The sequence below is a fragment of the Balaenoptera musculus genome, chromosome 10, assembly GCF_009873245.2.
Source record: "Balaenoptera musculus isolate JJ_BM4_2016_0621 chromosome 10, mBalMus1.pri.v3, whole genome shotgun sequence".
Taxonomy (NCBI): Eukaryota; Metazoa; Chordata; class Mammalia; order Artiodactyla; family Balaenopteridae; genus Balaenoptera; species Balaenoptera musculus.
In genome coordinates, this window is record NC_045794.1 from 96,040,715 (window position 1) to 96,059,837 (window position 19,123).

At 38.3% G+C, this 19,123-nt stretch overlaps 1 protein-coding gene and 1 pseudogene across 1 annotated transcript in view; one reads left to right on the plus strand and one right to left on the minus strand.

The window, feature by feature from the left end:
- The window catches only part of TNRC6B (trinucleotide repeat containing adaptor 6B), a 250,794-nt gene that overhangs the window by 94,844 nt on the left and 136,827 nt on the right, over positions 1-19,123 (plus strand). Inside the window, 1 exon segment of the mRNA XM_036865529.1 lies at positions 851-918. Coding sequence (XP_036721424.1) covers positions 851-918 — 68 coding nt within the window.
- On the minus strand, positions 8,239-9,055 carry LOC118901845 (annotated as a pseudogene).

Here is a 19,123-nt window from a genome sequence, read left to right on the forward strand (position 1 = left end):
TCTTTTGTGACTTGCTTCTTTCACCTAGTATTGTGTTTTTGTAACTCATCCAGGTTGAGGTGTGTTTCTGTAGTTCATTCATTTTCATGCAGTATAATATTCTATTGTCTTAAAACACCATAGCCTATTTATCTACTTTATTGTTGATGAATGTTTATTTTTTTTTCCTGTTAAAAATAATGCTCCAAAAAATATTTTTGTATATGTGCAGAAGTTTCTCTAGGGTATGTACCTAGAAGTGCAACCACTGGTTTGTACAGTAAGTACATAGTCAAGTGTACTAGGTAAGGGCAAACTTATTACAAGTAGTGGCACCAATTTTCCCTCCCACTGGGAATAGATGAGAGTTGCTGTTGCTCTGCACCCTTGTCAACACTTGGTATTGCCCGACTTTTTAATTTTAGCCAGCCTGGTGGTTGTGAAATGGTATCTCTTTGTGGTTTTAATTTGCATTTTCCTGATTGACAGGAGATTGAACATCTTTTCATAAGTTTAGGGCCATTTATGCGTCCCCCTCAGTGAAATTCCTACTCAATAATTTTGTAAATTTTTCTGGTAGGTTGTCTTCTTCTTACTGATTCATAGCAATTCTTTATTATATTCTGGATGCTAATCTTTTGTCACAATTACGAATTGCAAATCAGCATGCTTCCTTTTTTATTCTGCAAATCTGGTCACCCAAGCAGAGATGCCATAAGCAAACCTGGAGAGTGAAAACCACTGGCTGAGGCTTCTGTCCTAGGCAGTATAGTGAAATGCCATGCGGTTCTGTAAGCACAGGCCCTGGCACTTTGGAGTGATTGCGTCTTAGTTACTGACTACTGCTGACTTGTGGTACTTGCCTTTGCAGGTGGAACAGGAGGATTTTGTAATGGAAGGGCATGGCAAGACTCCACCTCCTGGTGAAGAAAGCAAACAGTGAGTTACAGTTTATTTAAAAAGGGTCTTATTACAGATCTTCAGAAACACTTTGGTTAAACATGCTGAGAGCATGTTTGCAAGGGATGTATATGTTGGGCACATTGTGGAACTCACGAATTGCTTTGGTGGCTGTTAATGCATTGCTTCTATTTATAGACAGACTAACTGGAGGGACAAGAAAGTTGGCTTTGTAGTTTTTCACACTTGACTAATCAAAATTTATGTCACGCTTTAGCAAAGGCTTTAAGGCTTAGGATGTTCCAAACTGAACTAACTCAGTCTGGTTGATTTCCAAAGACAGCGTAAAATGGTATATCCTTTTCTTAGCAATGTCTTTATGAAGTGAACTTAATTAATAGACTGTTACCCTGCATTCCAAGTGTGAACTCATTTGAATAATACTTCCTGAAATTCTATTCCATTAGTTACTTATACTTCTGATCTTTGTTTAAATAACAAATTGTTTCCCTAAAGGAACAGGAATTATAAATAATATAACTTAGCCAACGTTCTAAGTAATTCAGGATGTCTCCTCTAACTTTTTTTTCTTTTTTATAAATTTATTTATTTGTATTTTATTTATTTTATTTTTGGCTGCGTTGGGTCTTCGTTGCTGCGTGGGCTTTTCTCTGGTTGTGGCGAGCAGGGCCTATGCTTTTTTTTTTTTTTTAATTTATTTATTTATGGCTGTGTTGCATCTTCGCTGCTGTGCACAGGCTTTCTCTACTTGCGGTGAGCGGGGGCTACTCTTCATTGCAGTGCGCAGGCTTCTCATTGCGGTGGCTTCTCTTGTTGCGGAGCACAGGCTCTAGGTGCACAGGCTTCAGTGGTTGTGGCACATGGGCTCAGTAGTTGTGGCTCCTGGGCTCTAGAGCGCAGGCTCAGTAGTTGTGGTTCACAGGCTTAGTTGCTCCACGGCATGTGGGATCTTCCCGGACGAGGGCTCGAACCCGTGTCCCCTGCATTGGCAGGCAGACTCTTAACCACTGCGCCACCAGGGAAGCCCAGCGGCTACTCTTCGTTGCAGTGCGTGGGCTTCTCTCGTTGTGGAGCACAGGCTCTAGGTGCGCGGGCTTCAGTAGTTGTGGCACGTGGGCTCAGTAGTTGTGGATCACGGGCTCTAGAGCACAGGCTCAGTAGTTGTGGCACACGGGCTTAGTTGCTCTGCGGCACGTGGGATCTTCCCGGGCCAGGGATCAAACCCGTGTCCCCTGCATTGACAGGCAGATTCTTAACCACTGCGCCACCAGGGAAGCCCCTCCTCTAACTTCTTAAGGAGTGATACGTTTTAAATCTGAAATTGAGAGTCCTCTAGGTAGCTTTTGTGTGGCAGTGAGTAGATTTTTTCCTCCCTCTGTCACAGAACTTGAAAAATTATGTTGCAGAGCAGAGTGGTGTTTCATATGCCCTTTTAAAGGAAAAACAGTTAAGACTGGCTTAAAGTACTGACATAACTATTTTTTATTCAGACAGTAGTCTTCTAAGTTGAATGGGACAGTGAGTGATTCATGGAATTTACAGAAAATCTGTAGAGAGAAACTCTTTTCTCTCATCTTTTTTTTTTTTCCTAGAAAATAATTTAGTTTTGGTCTGTCTTATGAAAATTATGTCTCTGAAACCCTTAGGAATGAATTATGCAGAATATGCTATGCTGCCCTGAGGCCAGGTTCATTAAAGGAGAATGTTTGTGTTGTATTTGTTGTGAATGGAAACCAGGATATTTTCACAGCTGGTTTAATTTGCTAACCAGGCAGTTTTAAAAATAGCTTACAATATAAATCCTAACTTTGCTGTATTCTGTCAAATGCACTTATATTCTGCATGGGCGGATGGAATCAATTCATCTTTAGCAAGATAGAAAGCCAAACAACTAGTCCCAGTAGAGGGAACTAGGAACACTTCAGTTGCCCTGCCCCCATATCCACTCCCCCCTCCCAGACTCAGGTCAAAGGTATTATAATATAAAAATCATAGCTCCCATTTGACGAGGGTTTTCTGTGCACTGAGAACTTTGCTTAAGGTGCTGTGTATGTTATTTCCAACCCTTACAGTGTCTCCACTTCAGGTATTGGGGTCGGTAACTTGCCCATGGTAATGCAGCTTGAAACGGAAGTTAGGATTTGAACTGGATCTTTCTGACTTTAAAGTGTTTTATAACATCTCTTGAATGCAAATTCTTTGCCAACCTTGGGATCTATGTTCCTGAAAAGTATTGTGTCTAGCAAAATTGCAGCTGTCAAGATCAAAGTCTCATGGATAAGAGTGAGTTGGGGGAAACAGTGAAAATGGCATAAAGCCTATTTTCAAAACACAGATGAAGGTTCTATTCTCTGAAGGGTATCCATTTCCCAAACAAACCAGTCTTTATCTTTAAAAACCTGCTCCAGTAACCCCTATCCTGAATCAGCTTCTTTAGGTATTCAGGAAACATTGCTGGGATAGATTCTCCCACAAGTTTTATGTTATACAAACTGTACTTCTTTTAGAGAACTTAAAACAGCCCCAGCAGACTTGAAACGTCATGGGTTGTATCCTTACCATTCCTCTTGATTGTTTTGTTTTCACAAATCTCTGACTTTTCACAGATTAATCTTGTTTTATTTTGTTTTGTTTTTTAGTGGGAAGGAGTTGTTTGTTTTTTTCTGGGCTTGGTCTGCTATCATATATTGAAATGATAAAGCAGAAATGAATCTTCTCTCTGGGGCTTCCTCTGATAGACCTGCCCACCTCTTCTGTGGGAGTGGGGAGCAAAGGTGCTGTGTTCTTTTGTTTGAGGCAACAGAAATAAAAAGAGTGAAAAAAATTTTTATTTTTTATTTTTTGTATCTCAGAACTGCAGTTAGCAAAGGATGATTGAATCCTGGGTAGTAGGATCTAGGAACTGAATACTACATTCTAGATCCTGTGAGTGACACATTGCTGAATAACTTATGAAATTCCCATCCATTCTTTTTTTTTTTAATTATAAAAGTAATACATGGTTGTCATAAAACATTCAAATAGTAAGTGTGGATTTAGAAATAAAAATGAGACTCTTCTTTTACCCTCCTTCCCTTCCGCATCTTCTTAAACATTTTCTGTATATTTAGAAAAAACAACTAAATAGATTTTTTTCCTAATACAATTCTTCTGAGACTTGCTTGTTTCATCTGACATCTTTTGCAGTCTATTTCATTCTTTTAAACAAATGCAAAACATTCTGTTGAACTGATGTACTATAGTCATTCTTCTCTAATAAATATTTTGGTGGCCTTCGCTTCTTTGATTATTACAAATAATACTTTATTGAACATACTTATTCTTATATCTTTATACACAGGTGTATTTCTGTAGAATAGATGTCTAGACATGGAGCTGTTTGGCTCATGGGCATGTTTATTTTTTTACAAGGAGGTAGCTGCTATCAAATTACCTTTCAAAAGAGCTATACCAGTGTTCATTTCCATCAGCAGTGAATGAGAGTGCCCATTCGTCCACACCTTTTTCTTTTTTTTTTTAAACCAGCAAACGCGAGTTTATTCAAGAACAGCCAGAACTGCAATCCGGGATACGTGAAATATGGCGGAGCATAGGCAAGGGCAGAGACAAGGAAGGGGAACTTGTTTTTATAAGGAAAAAAGGGGGAGTTGGGAGGGGCTGAAGTAACCAAAGAGTCCATTGGAGGAAGCTGAGAATCCAAAGTATGGAAGCTTCTCATTGGTTGGACTGCTAGTCTCTGATTGGCTGGGCTGTGGTCCCGCGAGAGAACTTTTCTTCTTCCGGCTGGGTAATGAAGTAAGCAGCATCTTCCTGCTGGAGACGGAGGTGTACATCTCTTCCTATTCAGAGTGATTGAAGATGCGTGGGGGCGGTTTGAGAGCTACCCCTACAGGCCTGTGGGACTCCAATTTTAGCTGAGGTTATGAATTCCACACCTCCATTCAATGTTTCCATTCATTCAGATCCATTCTCTGATTCGCCCTATTGGTAGGTGTTCCTCACAGTCATTTTCCTCAGAAATGTCAAGATCCAGTTCTCAATTATAAAATTCTTTTAAGTTTCTCAAGGTTAAACTCACACTCTCTTTCTTATTGTTGGATTCCCATTCGGCCCATGGGAAGCAGATTTTAGAGTTTACCTTGATGAGTGAAAAAATGTATTGATCAAATAATTTCTTTTTTTTTTTTTTTAACATCTTTATTAGAGTATAATTGCTTTACAATGGTGTGTTAGTTTCTGCTTTATAACAAAGTGAATCAGTTATACATATACATATGTTCCCATATCTCTTCCCTCTTGCGTCTCCCTCCTCCACACCTTTGATGACAATAAAATTATTTATCTTTGAATTTTTGCCACTCTAATATTTTATTGTTTTAATTTGCACTTTTATGCTTACTAATAAGATGGAATGTCTTTTGTTCGTTTATTGGCCATTGATTTTTATTTCGTGTTACCACCCTATTTTACCTACGATTCCCATTTTTCTTTGGATTGTTTTGATAGTTTTGTAGGAGCCCTTTGCAAAGTGTAGATATTAACTTTTGTCTTTTGGGATGTTCTGAATATTTTCTCCCAGGCCTTATCTTTTAACATTGGGGTATCTGTCATACTAATAAACCATTTACATTTTTATGTAGTAAAATCAGCCTTTATGGCTTCTATGTTTTGTGCTTTCCTAAAGAAGTCTTTCCTACCCTAACATGATGAAATGTCCTGAGTTTTTCTGCTGTATTTTTCACTTTTATACCTTTAATTGAACTGGTACTCATTTTTGTGTATGGTATGACGCAAAGATCTAACTTAATTTTCTTCTGAATTGGTTTCCAAAATGGCTCTCATTCATTGGTATTAGCTTGTACGGAGAGCCTTTTTCACTTACGGAGGCAGGTGGAGCACAGGGATTATATAACTCGCTCAAGGTCACAGAGCAAATTCTAGTAAGGATTAGGTCTAAAATTATTTCTGTTAGCTGATCTGTGCCACTTTCCTTGTTTCTTCATTTAACATTTTTACCATAGGTTCTGGAAGTCTTGAAAAAATTATTTTATTTCTGTGATGTTTATTTCAATGGAATAAGTTCTATTAATAGGTAGATTAAGGTAGCTATGCATGTAGAAAGCTTCTTGAAAAAATAATTGCCTTTTGATATTGAAAAATATTTGTGCTAAATTGTTAATATTTAGATCAGTTGTGCTGATTTCTGGTGTACATGTGAATAAGATTTAGTAGAATGTATAGCTTTAAACATTTGTCTGTATATATTGTCCCAATATTATTGCTTTTTAATGAGGTTTATTTACTATTAGTATATCTAATATAATCATTTTTCTGAGGATATTCACTTTATGAGCTATTGAAGCAAATCAGACAAACCAAGGTTATTGCCATATATAATTACTACACTAAACTCACACAGTATTAATCACATGATGTGTTTGACACAGGGGTAAATATAAAACTATTACAGCTTTTTAAAACACAACATGAGCAGATACTTGCTCATAGATTGTGTTTGATCATGCTTATTGAAAGCTCATTCCAGATAAAATGTTTCTACCCAGGCAGGATTTTGATTTGGTTTTATTTATGATACAAGTGGTGGTCTAGTTATTTGTGGGCATATCATTTCTTGTAATTTTTTTTTTTAGATAAACCCACGCACATATGGTCATCTATCTTGTAAATTATTTTGAAGTTAGATATCAGTTCTGGTATATTAACAAGATGAGTTTGGCCTCTTTTTCATTTCCTCCTTTAAAAAAAATTTTAATATAGCTTATAAACAAATCTAAGCTTTACATCATGCTGAAATTCACTCATATTCTCAAAAGATATTTGCTTTTAACCTACTAAAATAATTCAATTTTTCTAGTAAGTTTTTATCGATTGAATTTTCTTAATTCTTTTGGTTCATTTTATGAAAGGTCATCATTAAAAACAACTCTCTCGGGGGCTTCCCTGGTGGCGCAGTGGTTGAGAGTCTGCCTGCCAATGCGGGGGACGCGGGTTCGAGCCCTGGTCTGGGAAGATCCCACATGCCGCGGAGCAGCTAGGTCCGTGGGCCACAACTACTGAGCCTGCGCGTCTGGAGCCTGTGCCCCGCAACAAGAGAGGCCGCGACAGTGAGAGGCCCGTGCACCGCGATGAAGAGTGGCCCCCGCTCGCCGCAACTAGAGAAAGCCCTCGCACAGAAACGAAGACCCAACACAGCCAAAAATAAATTAATTAATTAATTAATTTAAAAAAAAAAAAAACAACTCTCTCAAAGCAGGATCTCAAAGAGATAATTTGCACACACATATTTATTGCAGCATTATTCATAATAGCCAAGAGGTGTAAGCAACCCAAATGTCCATTAACAGGTGAACAGATAAAGAAAATGTGGTATATACATACATGGAATATTATGAAGCCTTAAAAAAGAAGGAAGTCTTGTCACGTGCTACAACATGCATGATCCTCAAGGGCATTATGCTAAGCAAAATAAGCCAGTCACAAAGGACAAATACTGTATTATTCCACCCATATGAGGTATCTAATGTAGTCAAAATCATAGAAATACAAAGTAGAAAGGTGGTTGCCAATGGCTATGGGGAGAGAGGAGAGAGAATTAGTATTTAATAGGTATAGAGTTCAGGATGAGAAAATTCTAGTGATCTGTTGCAAAGCAAAGTGACTATACTTAATACCACTGAACTGTATACTTAAAAATAGTTAAGATATAAAATTTAATGTTTTTTACCATAATAAAAAAAAATAGCAGCCAAATTGAAATGTACCTTAAATGTAAAATATAGCCTGGATTTCAAAGACTTAGTACAAAAAAAGAATGTAAAATTAATAACTTTTATATTGTTTGTTTATTTATTTTTTGCACTTAAAAAGCAGTTAGGTCATTTGTTGGCATTAGGAGAGCATTCCTTTAAATAAGAGAAAGGACTCTGAACATTAAAACCTCATCCATTTTATGAAAACTTGAGACCAAACTCTTCATCATCTGTAAACTGCTTAATCACGAACAGGAGCAAGAATTTGAGTTAAATAAATTAAACCAAACTGTCCATCTACAAGAAAATGAAAGGAAAGCTGGGGGGCGGAGGAAGAAAATGAAGGGAAAGCTGAGGGCGGGGGAGCACCCCCCCAGAGTCCTTGCTTTCACACTACAGTGTTTCAGGTACAAGAATCCGACAGTTGGGACTTCCCTGGGGGTCCAGTGGTAAGACTCCCCCTTCCAGTGCAGGGAGTGAGGCTTCCATCCCTGGTCGCGGAGCTAAGAGTCCACATGCCTTCTGGCCAAAAAACCAAAACATAAAACAGAAGCAATATTGTAACAAGTTCAATAAAGACTAAAAATGGTCCACATCAAAAAAAAAAAAAAACTAACAATTCCCCAGTGCAGCACAAAACCGCTTCCCATAAGGCAGTCATTTAATTATCAACTGTCCAAAGGCTAAGAAAATTTCGTGGAAAAGGAGCATACCCTTTGGCTCTGTGCGTGGCCTGTAGCTGAGGAGCCAAGTTCTTAAGAACCGATGATTGACTGCCATACTCTTGGGGAGAACGCCTTCATGGAATCTTAGGCATCCGTTCTCAGCTTCCCCATCTATAAAATGCGGCCCTGGCGAGGCAAGACCTGATAGGCTTCCTGATCGAAGCCTTCACACACCTCATTGTACTCCAGCACATGCCGCTTGATCTTGGACGAGTCAGCCCAGATGACGAAGTCCTGCATGCTGCACGTGACAAGGAAGGTGGGGTCGGTGACCACGTCGGGCCCCTTGTGCACGTGGCCCTGCTCCATGAATGCCACGGCGGCCTGGAGGTGCTGCGCAGGCGCAGCTCAAGGAGTACAGTGGGCAGGCTGCGGCGGCAGAAGGACGAGGCCTTGAGGAAATCGCAGAGCTCCAGTGATCCACATGTGGGCACTAGGCCGAGAGCATACTTGTCCAGCAGCGCTTCGGCCAGTCGCGCAGGCGCAGCTCGCGCGCCCAGCAAGGCTCAGCTGGTTGTAGCGTGTGTCGTCCTCGTACCGCTGCAAACGATGACACCGCGACACGCGCAGCTCCTGCAGGTTGTGATCGGTGGCCTCCCAGTTCAGGAAGACCATGTGCTTCAGCAGCTTCTGCTCACGGAATTTAAGCTTCCACACCATGGTGGCGGCTCGGATGCTCTATATTGTTTTATGTTGAGATGATAATCTGTTACGTATGTTGTCTTAAAGCATATTAAAATTTTAAAAACCAAAAAAATCTCATTTAATAATGTATTTTATAGACAGTATCCCCCTTTTAGGGATTGTTGATATAATTAATTATATCATTTTCTATATTTCTACTCTCCTGGGGTGCTTTTTTAACTTCTCTTTCTAAGGGAGAATCTATTCTTGCATCGGAGACCTGTAAGGAAATCGAAGTGTTGAAGACAGGTTTATATTGATTCAGAGAGAAGAGTGTAATTTAGGGAGTCAGCACCACCCTTTATACCCCAGTGTGGTGTAATATGGTTTTGTGCTTGAGGTGCTGTTTTTTAAATGTCTTAACAACAATGTCTTGATTAAATTCTCTTCTTACTAATTACATTCTTCCCAACTTAAATGTCTAGTTATAAAATGCCCTTTTAATTTTTCTGAATTGTTAATTATACAGACCTTTTGTAAGTTCTGATAGTTAGTCCTTACCGTTATTTCTGCTCCTACTCTAACTCCTTAACCTACAGTTCTCTCTTCCTAACATTCATCTTACACTGTGGTACAACTTTTAAAAGTTTATTCTTTCTAAATCTCTACAGTTGATAGCCCTTGTTTTATATTTGACTACCGAATTTAACACTAAACTCTTTGGGAACCATTCTTTTGGTGCTTATTTAAAGGCTTTGCGAGGCTCTGTAGCATTTCCTAAATACAGAGAAAATGAAAGTATTTCCAAATCACTCATTTTATAGATCATTATCTTGAAAACACAAACCTTGGTATTTGGCCATAGGAAAGGGTTTTTTGGTTTGTTTGTTTTTAACATTTTATTTTCTGTTTTCTACCATCAGATTTTCACCAACTTTTTTTTTCCTTTGGACCATTAAAATATATACATGTTGAAATAAACTTTTTAAGAAGTACCAAATTGAATGCTTTGTAAACTCAATCATTACTACACAGCAGTAAGCTGGACATCAGGAAAATAGTTGGATTTCTTTTTTTAATATTTATTTATTTGGCTGCACCAGATCTTAGTTGCAGCACGTGGGATCTTCGTTGTGGCATGCAGGATCTTTTTTAGTTGCCGCGTGTGGGATCTTTAGTTGCAACATGTGGGATCTAGTTCCCTGACCAGGGATGGAACCCGGGCCCCCTGCATTGGGAGTGCGAGTCTTAACCACTGGACCACCAGGGAAGTCCCTGGATTTCTATATAATCTTTTCAGATTGTTTTTGGGAGAAAGGAAGTGAGAGTTATTTTCAAGTTTATTAGTATTTTGAAAATGCCACAAAGAGGTTCAATAGATAGTTATGCTCATGGAATTTTTGCTGCTGGGAATTTTAGTATAACCATAAACATTTTATACTAGGTCTTTGGGAAACTTTCAGTTGCTAATAAATTTTCTAATATACGTTGAAGTCACTTAAAAAAATTAATTCTTTGAAAATATCTTTAAGTTCTAAACTCTATTTTATGAGGTTTTTTCCTGTGTTTCATAATTGAAAATGACTAGACTGTGGATTGCTGCTACACTTACAGGTTAAAGTGGTGACTTTAAACAACAATGAATAGGGTAGCTCATGTGGCTCTCAGAAAACTACAGTTAATTTAATAAAAGTCTTATTTATTTAGCTTATATTTTACTTATGGACAAATAATATGCTTTCATGGAAAAATATTACTTGAAAGGCAAAATGTAGTAAAATGTATTTGCACAGTTCCTTGAAATTGTTGTTTTAAGGCTGCTTTTTTGGAGACATTACTGTTATCGTATAGTTGTAAAATGTTTTGAAATACATAGCATTATGTAAATATAGATAACGAAATGCATGTTCAGTTGCAAGAATTTCCAGTGGTGTCATGAGGAGAAGGTAGTGTTTATTTCTCCCAAATTTTATGTTCACTGGAGGGTATGGACACAAGTCCTGCCCTAAGCACTGCGCCTTTCCTTTCCCACTGGGAGTCTGTGAACTGAGGTTTTGGCAGAAGTACGGGGTGGAGGGGGAGGGAGATTGTAGTAAAGAGGAGGTACAACATGATGGCAGGCAGTGAAAGGTCAGGCTAAGGCTTTTTGCTCTGTCTTCAGCTCTACAAGAACAGAAACTTTTGCCAGCATGGTCACTGCCATTGGCACCAGAAAACGTCAATAAATATATACTGAATAAATGAAGATGTCAGTAAGTTTCCACAGACTGTTAAGAATCCCTGTTCTGCACACTAACTTTGAAAATCTGAAGTGGGGTAACTAAAAATCCTAACTTAAGAATATTTTATTTATTGTTAGCAGAAGAAAAGTGAATTGGTAACCTGTCACGTTTGACTTTATATTCAGTACTTTCTTAAATATATTCCAACAGATCCAGCTTTAACAGATTCTTCTCTTTAAGTGTCCCTACCTGTAAGCCAGTAGATTATTATTTTGCACAAAAAAAAAAAAAAAAAAAAGATTTTCTATGCAAGTCTGAACTCTTTCTTTGCTTCCAAGGGCCTCCATAAGATGCCTTTAGCCTACTTATGCATATTTTCTCTGCTGTTCAAAGGATCTTCCTGCTCCTGCCCAGTGTCTCTCAGTAAGGTCTTCCATGCATATCTCGTTTCCTTCCCCCTCTCATGCCTTTGTTCAGGCAAAGAGACCCTTCTTTCTGACCAGGAGCAAATCTAGGTTTTGTGGGAATGCTCTTTAGGAAAAAGAAAGTCAGATAACCAACAAGGACCTACTGTATAGCACAGGGAACTCTACTCAATATTCTGTGATAACCTATATGAGAAAAGAATCTAAAAAAGGATGAATATACATATATGTATAACTGAATCACTTTGCTAACACAACATTGTAAATCAACTGTACTCCAATAAAATTTTTAAAAAAGAAAAAGAAAATTTCAAATACACAATTGGTACAAAAGTGAATATTTATTTACAATGAGGAAAGAAATCACAAAAATGGCAACTTAAAAGTTGACAAATACAAAATTCAGAAAAATAACATATTTATATTAATTTGTATTAATATTTGCCTAACACATTGCTGTAATGTTTTTTTTCCCAACATTTTTTGGCTGCTTACTCTTTGATTGACCCTTCATATTACGACAATTCTGTGATATTTTCTAAAAAGAGATGGAGATAATTCAGTGTTTCCTATAGCATGGTTGACCAAAATATGTTGTTTGTTATTGATAGATTAGAGAAGTTCCTTTCATCTTCACAACCTGTTATTGGCTACATCATATAAATTTGTAAGATTGTTATCAATTTTGGGAAAACCTCAAGCAAGTATCTTTTATAAATAAGCTATAAGATTGCAAGGCTTCATTTTTTTCTTGTATATTGACTACCCTGAAATACTCTTTGAATTGACACATTTATATCATGGTATGATCTGGCCCTGCACATTTCTGTCAGTATGCACAGTGAGTTGGCCCAGCAACATCTTTGTACACAGGATGGTTAATAGTAACTCAGCCATACAAGGAAGTGACTGAGAACCACATAAATATATTCCATTAAAACCAAAGGGAGTTCCCTGGGGGTACAGTGGTTAAGAATCCACCTGCCAATGCAGGGGACACGGGTTCGAGCCCTGGTCCGGGAAGATCCCACATGCTGCAGAGCAACTAAGCCCGCAAGCCACAACTACTGAGCCTGCATGCCACAACTACTGAAGCCCTTGCGCCTAGAGCCTGTGCTCTGCAACAAGAGAAGCCACCGCAGTGAGAAGCCCATGCACCGCAGCGAAGACCCAATGCAGCCAAAAATAAATTAATTAATTAAAAAAAAAAAACAAAACCAATAGAATATCATCAACACAGCTTTCCCTTTAGGAATCCCCCAAATGCCTACAGCCACTCTTAACTCTATTGACAGAGGGGATCATGGTGGGGGGAAGTTGAGATGGAAAGAGGCTGTGGTTTTGACAATCTGTGTTAAGATTGTGAGGAAAAATACATTGTCTTTGCACATTTTTAAAAATAATTGGTCATTTGGAACAAAGTTGGAGAACTCACACTCCTAATTTCAAAATATATTACAAAGCTACAGTAATCAAAAACAGTGTGGTACTGGGGGCTTCCCTGGTGGCGCAGTGGTTGAGAATCTGCCTGCCAATGCAGGGGACACGGGTTCGAGCCCTGGTCTGGGAAGATCCCACATGCCGCGGAGCAACTAGGCCCGTGAGCCACAACTACTGAGCCTGCACGTCTGGAGCCTATGCTCCGCAGCAAGAGAGGCCGCGACAGCGAGAGGCCCGTGCACCGCGATGAAGAGTAGCCCTCACTCGCCACAACTAGAGAAAGCCCACGCACAGAAACGAAGACCCAACGCAGCCAAAAATAAATAAATAAATAAAGTGTAAAATTAAAAAAAAAAAAAAAAAAAGAACGGTGTGGTACTGGCATTAAGACAGGCAAATAGCCAAATGGAAAGAATAGAAAGCCCAGAAATAAACCCTCATATAAGGTCAGATTATCTTTGACAAAGGTGCTAAGACCATTCAGTGGGGAACAGAGAGTCTTTTCAACATATGGCAATGGGAATTTTCAATACCCATTTGCAAAAGAATGAAGTTGGACCCTTATCTTACACTATATACAAATATTAACTCAACATGGATCAAAGACCTAAGCCTAAGACCTACACCTATAAAACTCCTAAAAGAAAACATAGGAGAAAAGCTTCATGACACTGGACTTGGCAGTGGTTTTTTGGATATGACACCAAAACATAGGCATAAAAGCAAAAATAGACAAATGGAACTACATCAAAGTTTAAAATTTTTATGCATCAAAGAACACAGTCATAGAGTAAAAAGGCATTCTACAGATTGTGAGGAAATATTTGCAAATCATATTATCTAATAAGAGATTAATATCCAGAATATATAAAGAACAACTCAACAACAGCAAAAATCAAATAACCTGATTAAAAAATATCCAAAGGCCTTGAATAGACATTTCTCCAAAGATGATAACATAAATGGCCTTTACGCATATGAAAAGATGCTCAGCATCACTAATCATCAAGGAAATGCAAATCAAAACCACAATGAGATGTCATTTCATACCCACCAGGACAACTACTATCAAAAAAAAAAACAAAACAAAAAACAAAATAACAAATGTTGGCAAGGATATGGAGAAATTGGAACCTTTGTGCACTATTGGTGGGATTATAAAATGGTATAACTTCTATGGAAAACAGTGTAGAGTGTCCTCAAAAAATCAAAAATAGAACTACCAAATTATCCAGGAATCCCCTTTCTGGGTATGTATCCAAAAGAATTGAAAGCAAGGTCTTGAAGAAATATTTGCACACTCATATTCATAGCAGCATTATTCATAATAGCCAAGGGGTAGAATCAACTCAGGTGTCCCATTGGTGGATGAATGGATAAACAAAATGTGGTATATATAGGAAATGGAATATTATTCACTCATAAAAAGATGGAAATCCTATTAAATGCTACAATATGGATGGAACCTTGAAAATATTATAAGTGAAATAAGCCAGTCACAAAAAGACAAATACTGTATGATCCTACTTTTATGAGGTATCTAAAGTAGTCAAATTTATATAAATAGAAAGTAAAATGGTGGTTACCAGGAGCTGGGAGGAGGGGGAGTTGTTTAATGGGTATACAATTTCAGACTTGCAAGATGAAGAAGTTCTGGAGATCTGTTTCACAACAATGTGAATATATTTAACACTGCTGAACTGTACACTTAAAAATGGTTAAGATGGTAAATTTTACATATTTTACTATAAGAAAAAAAAAAGAGATCATCTGGGCATAGTTTCAGGACCCCTCCTAGGGCTTTGGGAGAGCCCCATGAAAGTGAGGGGTCCTGCAGCTAAAGCTTCATTAGCTTCATATTGAAGCATCTGGGTTTTTTGCATTCTTCTGGTTTTGTTTTTTGTTTTACTTTTATTTGCATTTATTTTTGGGGGGCATTTATTCTGGTCCGTAAGTTTTTGTTTCTTCTGGAATATCTTTTTCTTCTGTGCAACCTCTTCTTCTGGTTTAGGAACAATCTGTTCTTTTTCAGTAAGGATATCTCAGTGTGGCAGGGAGAGCCCATGTATGGGTTGATCTGACCATGAGCTCTGTTAAGTCCTGCACCACGTCCTGGGGACTTCATTCACCTGGATGTGCTCAATGACCAGAGAATCTACTCCTAAGCCCTTAAGTTCAGCATTACGCTATGCATTATTGAGCATGTGCAGTAAAAATTCAGCACTCTTTTTGGGCCATGGAGCCCCACTGTTTGGCCCGGGCACACCTACCAACTCCACCATTGTAACGACAGGATGGCACACATTGCTGAAACATCTATTTTGACCATTCTGATTCTGTCCTTCTTTGAAACTCAGCTCAAATGAGCTATAGTGTCTCAATTTTCTAACTCCTGTCTCTCTGAGGGTTGGAACCATATAGTTAACAATTTATCTTATACTTTCTTGTTGACTGTCCAGTGTCTTATCTCCTAATTATAGGATGTTAAGTGTTGTTTCTTTTGCATCTTATAAATACCCAGGTTAATAGTATTCATCTATTCATTCTTTTGCTTATTCATTTGGTCATTCATTCAGCAAACATTAATTGAATTCTTCCTGTGTACTAGAGATAGAAATAATAACCATATACCCTGCCCTTAAGAAGCTCATAGTTTAGAGGGGGAAGCACCAAGTAAATGGGTAACAATAACAATAGGGTTTGAAGGTGCTTCCATAGAGGCATGTACAGGGTGCCAGGAAGCACAGAGGACACTGAACTCAAACAGAAGTGTCAAGGAAGGCATCCTCCAGACGCAAATTTGACTTTTGAGGTTTGGTTCTAAAGACTCTGAGAATTTTTTTTTAGTGTTCCTTAAAAGGTCTGCTAGCATTCTAATTTATAAATGTGTAATAAGAGTGTAAATGCTAACCTTCTCCAAAGATTTGGATTCTAGTTGTGTTAGAGATTCCACTGTAGTTTTGGCTACTATTTCTATCTATATACCTTCTGACTTTGTTGGGGACAAAAATTCTGAAAAAACTTAGTTCTTACATTTATTTCTCGTCAGCCTTCTTCATTGCTGTCGTTTGGTAGTGCTGAAGTTGATAAAACTTAGAAAAGCTTTTGCCTTTCCTCTGTTTTCTACACGACAAACTCCTACTGATTCTTTAAGACTCCGTTTAAAATCTTACCTCTCCTGTGTAACCTTTTCTGACTCTCAGCAGTTAGTTCTTTGTATTCTTATAGCGTATATATCTCTATTTATACTTTAATTATGGCAGTTACCATGCTATATTTTAATTATGGATTTACATGTCTCTGTCCTTCAAGGTGTTAAAATCCTCTTTGTACCCTCCTGGGCTTTGTTCTAGCACAGCATCTAATACATAGTAGATGCTTAAAAGATGGTTCTTGACTGAATGAACAGTGAGTTCAGAGTTTGGAGTCTTATTTTTGAAAGGGTGGATTGGCCTTACTATACTTCATGGTCACAGATTGCATTCTTTTTTTTTTTTTTTTTTTTTAATATTTACTTAATTGGCTGTACCGGGTCTTAGTTGCAGCACGCGGGATCTTTTAGTTGTGGCATGCAGCATATATATTTTTTTAAATAAATTTATTTATTTTATTTTTGGCTGCGTTGAGTCTTCGTTGCTGCGCGCGGGCCATCTCTAGTTGCAGTGAGCAGGGGCTACTCCTCGTTGTGGTGCGCAGGCTTCTCATTGCGGTGGCTTCTCTTGTTGCAGAGCACAGGTTCTAGGAGCACAGGCTTCAGTAGTTGTGGTTCGCGGTCTCTAGAGCGCAGGCTCAGTAGTTGTGCCACACGGGCTTAGTTGCCCCACGGCACGTGGGATCTTCCCGGACCAGGGCTCGAACCCATGTCCCCTGCATTGGCAGGTGGATTCTTAACCACTGTGCCACCAGGGAAGCCCCCAAGCAGGATCTTTAGTTGCGGCATGTGGGATCTAGTTCCCTGACCAGGGATCGAACCCAGGCCCCCTGCATTGGGAACATGGAGTCTTAGCCACTGGACCACCAGGGAAGTCCCACAGATTGCATTCTTAACAACAACCAGTTATCTAACTTACGATAGAAGCCCCTCTACCACATCCATCTGATCCAGGCTATTCTCCCTCACCTAGAAGTCCACAGTTGCCTTCCAACTTGTCTCTGCTTTTCCACTTGGTCCTCTGTAGTGTATTCTCCATATAGAAGCCAGGATGAGCTTTTGAACACATAACTCTGATCCTGTCTCTCCTAAAGTGGTAGTAAGACCTCCATGGGTCCTTGGAATGTTTACTTTGGGAGGTTTTGGAGACTTTGTCCCACTTTATAGGAAACATATTAAAAGGTACCCTCATTCCCTATTTTTTTTAAAAAATATTTGTTTATTTAGTTGGCTGGGTTGGGTCTTAGTTGCGGCGCGTGGGCTTAGTTGCCCCGCGATCTTAGTTCCCCAACCAGGGATCGAACCCGTGTCCCCTGCATTGGAAGGCGGACTCTTAACTACTGGACCACCAGGAAAGTCCCTCATCCCATATTAAATACGTGGTTTTATTTATTTTTGCTATCGTATGTTAAAAGAATTTTAATAATTTTGCTTCTGAAATTCTTTGGCTACTAATAACTGACTTAATTTGTAATCACCTAAGATTTCTTAATGATTAACATATTTAGCATTTTTTGCAAAGTGAGAATTATTTTCAAATGTAATGAAACCTTATAAATGCTAAACTTAGTGAATGAAATTGTTGGGTGTTATATTCCAAGGACACTGAAGCATTTATTAATTTTTATGGTTATAATTTTCTTTTTGTATTTTGGACTTGTAAATATATTTTTTCAGGTCCCAAACATTTGCCTAGACCCTTAAAAAGCTTGTAGATCCGAGATATTAAGTGGAGACTGCGTAATGGATAAAATGGCACTGTTCACTCTCCTGCTTTAAAATTCTTTTGTGACTTTCCACCGTTCTTAACAATAACATCCTTTCTGTGGCCTGCAAGACCCACTATGATCTAGCTCCTCCTACCTCCTCGGCTTCGGCTCCCACCTCTCTCCCCTGGTCACCTGACCTAGCCTCCTGATCATCCCTCTTGTTCTTTCAACACTCAAGCAATTGCTTTTCAACTCAGCTTAAATGCCCCTCCTGAGAAAAGCCTTCCCTAACCACCTGATCTGAAGTGAGCCTCTCTGTTTTTCCATATCCCATCAACTCTTTACTTCCTTCTCAGTGAATTTCCTTCTCCCATGAGGATATTGGCTCCATGTGGACGAGAACCTACCCTGTTTGATACTACTGTATCCGCAGCACCTAGCACAGACACAGAGAAAGCAGTTAATGCATACTTGTTGAAGAAATGAAGAGCTATGTTAATAGATTTTGTAATTTACCATTCCTTGAATTGTTGGTATAAACCCTACATGGTCATAATGAATTATTCTCTTAAAACTGGTAAATTCTATTTGCTAATATTTTACTTAGGATTTTTGTGTTCGTCTTCACAAATGAAGATTGGTCTGTAGTTTTATTTTTCATACCGCGTCCTTAGTCCAGATGGGTATCAGGAATATGTTAGCCTCATAGAAGAAATTAGGAAGCTTTCTCTTCTGTCTCCATAAGTTCGGGAACAGTAGAGATAACATGAAATTATCTGTTTGATAGAAGAAAACCACTTGTGCCTGACGTAGTTTCAGTGGCTAGTTCTTTGAATAATTATCTAACACATTTCTGCAATGGGTTTTTGTTGTTATTTTCATAACTTTTCTTGAGTTGACCTTGGTAATTCCTGTTTTCCTTGGCTATCATCCATTTTATTTAATCTTCAGGTTTATTGACATAAAGTTATGTATGATTCTTTCACAGTTTAAAAAAGTCCTCTCCAAATCTGTGATTATAATGTCCCATTCTCAGCCCTAATGTTAATTTATAACTTCTCTCTTATTTTTAATTGATCAGACTTTCCAAAGGATTATCCACTTTTATTTATTTATTTATTTTTAATTTTTAAAACTTAATTTTAAAATTTTATTGT